The sequence below is a fragment of the Echinops telfairi genome, unplaced genomic scaffold (assembly GCF_000313985.2).
Source record: "Echinops telfairi isolate 266 unplaced genomic scaffold, ASM31398v2 ScPeMD7_7469;HRSCAF=8507_1, whole genome shotgun sequence".
Lineage (NCBI taxonomy): Eukaryota > Metazoa > Chordata > Mammalia > Afrosoricida > Tenrecidae > Echinops > Echinops telfairi.
Window position 1 is genome coordinate 69,645,417 of NW_022111373.1, and position 7,486 is coordinate 69,652,902.

Below are 7,486 nucleotides of genomic sequence, written 5' to 3' on the forward strand. Positions count from 1 at the left end.
GGAGGCTAAATCCAGACAACCAGAGGTGAGGAAGGGTTTCTCTGTCTGCTCAGGAAGCAGACCCTGGCAAACTTGAACTTCTGCTGCTGGGCTACTGTCATGTTATCTGACATCTTGCTGCCCCCGGTTTTTGCTTCTTTCCCTTGTGTGTTTAATTTATTTCTTCTCTCAAATAGATTGATTTAAGTCACACCCTACACGAACGTTGGTCCATTCACATGACGAAGACATCCATGCTTAAATGAGCTGATAACCACAGACACGGGAGTTAGAATTCACAATACATAACCATATTTTTAATGCAAATGATGCATGCAGTATGCAGCTTTTGGAAACCACCCAACCCCCAATCAACCAACCCCCTCACACGCTAGTTTCCCATGTAAGCTATAGGAGTCATAAGCATGTATTCAATATACGCAAAATAAACAAAACCTAAAAAAGTATTTTGGTTTTCGGAAAGAAAAGAGAAAGAAAGAAATGGTATTGTGAGAGGGACACAATTCAATCCATAACATTCCACCCTTTATTCCCCCAAAGTTCCCATCCGCGCCACAGGCAAAACACAGGCACCTGCCCCATAGCATCCCGCAAATGTCCAATCAACTCCAAGTTCAAAATGTCATCTTCCGAAACATCTAAACCAAATATGAGTGACACTTTATAATGGTCATGGATTAGACTTTGCTGTAACATTCTAAGAACCTGCGGAATCTAGAATATGTTTTCTACTTCAAAAATGGCACAGTGGGCACATGGTCGATATTTCCATTAAAGATAAAATAATTCGGAGGGAAAAAAGGGATAAGCAAGTCCCAAACTCAGCAGCACACATTACATTCCCTCTCAAGACTTGCAAATGATCCGCTGTGCTCTGAGATCATCTGGCCAATGGTACAGCCATGCTGACTATGTGTTAGCCTCGCCCTTTGGCTTCTGGGTGGAGGTCCTGGGACTGACAACCAGGATGGCCCCATTCAAGATGCTCTCTTGGCTTTGAGTGGCCTCATTCACCAAGATGATAAGTTGTAAACGGACTGCCTGGTCCTAGCATGCCCACTCTTTTACCTCTTGGGAATGACAGCACCATCCTCTAAGCTTGGGGAAGCTTCTTCCAGTTGGCATTCTTTTATGGCAGCCCAACACTCTGGAGCTGAGTTGGCAAACACCTGATTCTTTGAGACGTAGCAGGTTGTGGCCCCATTCTGTGAGATCCAGGAGACTGCAGCTCGTGCTGTGAAACTGAGAAGGCCCTGCTTCCCAGGTGCCTTTCAATAGTTCTGCTGATCTCTGAGCTGTTCCGGGAATGGTCCTTTCCTTTTCCTGGAAGATAAGAGAGGTAACTCCTTTGGCCTATTTCCTGCCTGTGGAATTAACAACCTGTGATATGTGGATGACACAACCTTGATTTCTGTTAAGTGAGGAGGTCTTGAAGCATTTGCTGATGAAAATCAAGGACTGCAGCCTTCAGTATGGATTACAACTCAGTGTGAAGAAGACCCAAATCCTCACACCTGGACCAAGAGTAGCATCATGATAAACAGAGATAAGATGGAAGTGGTCAAGGATTTCATCTCGCCTGGATCCAAAATCAATGCTCATGGAAACGGCAGTCAAGAGATCAAAGGATACATGTTTATCGGGAGAGATTAGTCCCTGGAAAAGGACACCCTGTTTGGTAAAGGGACCAGGCAACATGTCTGAAGTATGTAAGACAGAGTCTTGCCATCCTAGCCACTCAGGAGCATTCTGGCTGTATGTCTTCTAAGACAGGCTTGTGTGGCTTCAGGTTGTCCGTGGTACAGTAGTCTGTGCCAGCACCAAGTCCATTGCACCCGTTCTTCTTTGGTCTGCCTTATTCAGTGCCAGATTTCACACACATAGGAGGCCAGGAAAAATACCATGACTTGGGTCAGGCACAGTCCCCAAAGTCACATGCTTACTTTTCAAACTTTAAAGAGGTCTGTGGAGCAGATTTACCCAATGTGACATCTCTTTTGATCTATTACTTGCTGCTTCCATGAGCATGGATTGTGGATCCAAGCAAGACACAATCCTTCCCAACTTCAATCTTATCTTTGTCTATCATGATGTTACCTTTTGGTCCAGTTGTGAGGATTTTGTTCTCCTTTACATTGAATTGTAATCCACACTGAAGGATGCAATCCTGGATCTTCATGCGCAAGTGCTTCAAGTCCGCCTCACTTTCAGCAAGCCAGCCTGTGTCATTTACATATAGCAGGTTGTTACTAAGCCTTCCTCCAATCCTACTCTCACATTCTTCTTCATATAATCCAGCTTCTCTGATGATTTGCTCAGCATACAGATCAAATAAGTATGGTGAGAGGCTACAACCCTGATGTACACCTTTCCTTATTGTAAAGCATGAAATATTTCCTTGGGAATTTTTGCACAACTGGTTCTTGATCCATGTACAAGTTCTACATGAGCACAATGAAGTATTCTGGAATTCTCATTCTTCGCAAGGCTATTCATATTTTGTTATGATCCACACAGGAGAATGCCTTTGCACAGTCAATAAAACACAAGTAAACATCTTCCTGGTATTCTCTACTTTCATCCAAGAGCCATCTGACGTCAGCAATGATATCCTTTGTTCCATGTACTCTTCTAAATCCAGCTTGAATTTGTGGCAGCTCCCTGTCAATGTACTGCTATAACCATTATGGGATGATCTACAGCAACATTTTACTAGCATGTGATATTAATAATAGTGTCCTATAGTCTGAGCATTCTGTTGGGTTGTTTTTCTTTGGAATGAGTACAAATAGGGATCTCTTCCAATCAGTTGGCTAAGTGGCTATTTTCCAAAATTTGCTGGCAGAGTGCTTCAAATGCTTTATCAGCTAGTTGAAATATTTCAATTGGTTTTTGAAATCAATTCCTAGAGCCTCATTTTTGCCTAATGCTTTCAGTGTAGCTCGAACTTCTTCCTTTAGCATCATGGGTTCTTGCTCATGATTTGAAACGGTGGGATGGTGGACTGTCCACTAGAACAGTGGCTGTATTCTTTCCATCTTCTTTTGATGCTTCCTGCAGCTATCATTAGTTTTCTCCTTAGAATCTGTCAATATTGCAACCCGAGGATAGAATTTTTACTGAGTCCTTTCAGTCTAAGATATGCTGAGCACGTTTTTCCCTTTTGGTTTTGTCTAACTCTAGGTCTTTGTACATTTCATCATAATACTCTGCGTTGTCTTGTCAAGTGACCCTTTGAAATTTTCTGTTCGGTTCTTTGACTCCATCATTTACTCCATTTTCCTTGTTACTCTGTGATTAAGAGCAAGTTTCAGAGTCTCTTCTGACATCTGCTTTGATCTTTTCTTTCTTCCCTGTCTTTTTAATGACCTTTTGCTTTCTACTTGTATGATGTCATACCTTAGCTCATCAAGTCTTCTGCCACTAGTGTCCAATGCATCAAATCATTTCCGGAGATGTTTTGGAAATTCATGTGGGATGTATTCAAAGATGTATTTTGGGCATCCTCAAGAGACTCAAATCATACTCTTTGGGGCTGTCTGAAGGATGGGGTAAGATGTCCAAGGGAAATTCATATAGAACAGCTCATTCTACCTCCAAGGATGAGCAGACTAAAACGATCAAACTAAAACTCACTGCCATTGAGTTGATTCTGACTCACAGTGACCCGATAGGACAGGGTAGCAACCCTTCACAGGAGTAGAAACCTTCATCTTTCTCCCAAGGAGCAGTGGGTGGTTTCAAACTGCTGATCCTGTAGTTAGCAGTCTAACATGTAATCACTATGCCACCCTACAGTACAGGGTAAACTTGCTCCTTTGGGTGTCAGAGGCTTTAAATCTTTAAACACCTCTCCTGCAGAGTGGCTGGTGGGTTCGAACTGCTGACCTTGTGGTTAATAGCTCAGTGTGTAGCCCACTATGCAACCAGGACTCCTCTTATTTAATGTAACAAAGATAATCCACTCCCAAACTGGATTATAACCACAGGCATAGAGGAGAGGGTTTGCAACACATATTTAAGGGGGCGGGGGGGGGGGGAGGAAATTTAATCATAATATCTCCTTAAAACTAGCAAGTGGGTTTAGCAAATCTGCAAGACAAGATCAGCACACAAAAACCACTCACATTTCCATATACACTAACAATGAACAAGTGCAAATTGAGTTGAAGCCTCACTAAGATTTACAATTTCTCCAGAGGAAATGTAGTTCTTAAGTACTTACTACTTTAAGTACTTAGATTTAAGTACTTAAATCTAATAAAACATGTAAAGGATTTATGTTAAAAATTATTAAATGCTGATAAAAGAAATCAAAGGAAACCAAAGCGGAGAGACCCTATTCTCTAGAACTGGAAGTGTTAACGGGAAGAGTAATGTGTCAGTTCTTCCTAAATTGATCTACAGATTTAATGTGATTCTAATCAAAATTGCAGCAATTTTAGACAAATGTATTCTAAAATGAATATGAGGAAGTGCTGGGCCCAAGAGGACTAAAAACAATTTTGTAAAGAAGTAGAAAGTAGGAGAGAAATATCAACAGAACTGCAAAACTCAATAGTAAAAAAACAACCGATACAATTTGAAAAGTACATCAAAGATGAACATACTGTACAACGGAAGCGCTGTGCAGGTGGTGAGTAAGGACCGTCAGTTGGTTAGTGGGAGGGGTCATTAGGAGAACGTGACGTTGCAACCACAATGAGCTGCACTAGGTGAATTGGGTCACTCATCGGTACTGGTGAAAATTTAAATGTCATTTTCTCAAAATGACTGTCTACTTAATCAAAGTCAACATGCGCTTATCACATGAGCCAGGAGAGGAGTAAACACAGACACAATGTGCAGTGGGTATAATAGAAATAAAGCTGGTGGATTGTACCTGTCTTAGTTATCTAGTGCGGCTCTCAGTGAAATTTCACAAGTGGATGACCTTAACAAATACAAATTTGCTCGCTGAGCTTAAGCAGGTGGAGGTATGAAATCGGGGCAGCAGCTACAGGGGAAGGTGCACTTTCTCTGTTGGCCTTGTGGGAACTCCTTGCCCTCTCTCTTCCCCTGGGCTTGGGAGTTTCTCATCACAGCGACCCTGCGTTTAAAGGACAAGATTCGCTCCGGGAGCTGCTTTTGGTGCTAGGAGGTTCCTCTCTCTATTGACTTTTGTCTGGAGATCCATGAAGACCACTTTGGTCTCTGTAGATCAATGAAGGGTGGTGACTCAAGATGCACCCCATTAACATGACAAACATCACTAATCCTCCTTCACATAACCTAATCCTGAACATAGTGTAAAGTACAGCTCACATGAGGCTAGCATTTACAAGTCCTGCCCAAAGGGAGGACAACCACACACGATCAGAATCATGGGCTAGTCAAGTTGACACATATCTGGGGGGCAAAATTTAATTCAGGACAGTACTGCTGTCAATTTCTTGATTGTGATATTGTCCATAGTTATGCAAGATGCTACTTTGGGGAAAATTGGGTGTAAGGTGTGGGAAATCTCTCTATCAGTTCTTAACAACTGACTTCATAATCATACCAACCGAAGAAACTTTAAAAGCGGCAGCTTTTATTTGCAGGAGCCTGGCTTTGTGAACGGCAAGACAATTTGAGAATTCCAAGGGCCCAGAGGCGAGTTCTCAGAACAAGGCCTATTTTACTAAGGAATAGAACAGGTAGGGTGAAGAACATGATTTGCCATATAGAGAGACATTCAAAAGCACCTCCTTTGCTAGAGAGAGACTTGGAGAGAGAAAAGTAAAACAGACAAGAATAGGGAACAAGTAAAATCAATGAGAGGAGTTCAACTCTCCGATAAGGCCACAGAAACCAGATGGTCTTGAGGAGATGGAAGCAGTGTGTATTCGTGCTCTTTTTCTCAACTGAACCCATGGCGATGGGTGCTGGTGAAGCAGATGCTCCTCCCCAGCTTGGGTTGGCCACCTGAAGGTGGGGCTAGTGGCATGTGTGGAAAGGTCAGAGAGACAGGGCTTGAAGAAGGCTCTCCTACTCTTTGGCACCCATAGGACATGAAGAAGTCTGGAAAGTTCCCCAAGGTCCTTTGAGAGAGCCAAGGTAGTTATCTTATGACAAACAGCCTGCATGCCCACAAGGTATCACCAAGGGGCAGGGCAGTCCATTGTGGAAGCTGCTAGGTAGGGGGGCTACAAGTAAGCCATATGCAAGCCTCAGAAGATCAGCAGAGCTAGTGACAGCTCCAGGGAGGTGACATCAGTCAACTCCCCGGTTCATTCACTGTGCACCATTCTTGGGTGAGGCAGGCACACCACATGTCCACCAAACCCAAACCAAAGCACAGTTGACTGTAACCTTGTGTTACACGATAGGCCTCTTGCATGCGCTTCTTATGACTGTAATCTTTATAGATGTACATTACCAGGCTTTCACCAGGCGAGCTGAAACGCTACGTCTTCAGGTTAGCAGTTGAGGACCAACCATTTGCCCCTCTCCTCAGCCCCCCAGAGACCTAGATAGATGCACACCAGGTACAAATGACTCATACCCAAGGACCCCCTCAACAACAGACGGCCACAAGGGGGAGCAAGCACCCCCCACCCCCTCCCAGGTTCCCCCGTGTGATGTCTTCTGATTTGAGTCAAAAAGATGGGCATGGGCAAACAGAGCCAACTGAAAAATAAATGAAACCAGTTACCTGCCTCACCACCGCCTCACCACACCAGAACTGTCCGTCTGCTCCATAAACAAAAAAGAGAAAGACGACCAGTCCCTGGTCGTCAGACCTTATTTTGGGGGAGAGAGCGTGGCCACTATCCTATGACTCTCCTGCCTAAGTGATTCAGGAAACATTTCCTAACTGGCAACCATGCTGGCTGAGGTGATCCCCCCCAAATGTTTTAATGGCTGTTTTGGCTTGTGTTTTTATTTTCTAAACTATTTCAAGACACACACGAGTGGAATCAATTAGGTGGTAAGAACATGGTAATTACCCCCGTTGGCACCTTTCTTTGGCAACTGAGCTGCTCATTTCAGTTCGTGATGTCCTAATGAGTCATAGTTATCGGGGCTCCGTCTCCCCACCCCTCCCAGTCTCTCCTCCTCCAGGCAGCGGGCTGTGTTCCATGCCGACGCTCACCTGCTTGGACACCTTGGCCCAGGTTTTCTTCAGCCTGTAGATGGCACTTCTGTTTAAGGCCGACGTGATCTCCAGCATGCCGTTGTAGTTGTGCAGGCACCGGCAGATGTCGGCCACTGCCACCCACTTCTCAATGGCGCTGGCCCTCGAGATGACGTCAGGGTAATTCATGATCTGCGACACCACCAGGTTACTCATCTGAGACAATCAGAAAGCCAAGGAAGAAGGCTAAGTGCCAAGCAGTGCATTGAGACAGAACACCCGGATTACCTACCGAGCCATCAGGGACACACGGTACTGGGTGGTGCAGAGGTCATAGTCCATGTGTGTGTCTGTGTGTGTGTGTGTGTGTGTGTGTGTGTGTGTGTG

The 7,486-nt window shown here is 44.2% G+C and overlaps 1 protein-coding gene across 1 annotated transcript in view; it reads right to left on the reverse strand.

The window, feature by feature from the left end:
- Positions 1 to 7,486, reverse strand: part of RASGRF2 (Ras protein specific guanine nucleotide releasing factor 2) — a 199,841-nt gene that overhangs the window by 11,236 nt on the left and 181,119 nt on the right. Inside the window, exon 23 of the mRNA XM_045285207.1 lies at positions 7,118 to 7,315. Within this exon, the coding sequence (XP_045141142.1) occupies positions 7,118 to 7,315 (198 nt within the window). The remainder of the gene's footprint in view (positions 1 to 7,117; positions 7,316 to 7,486) is intronic.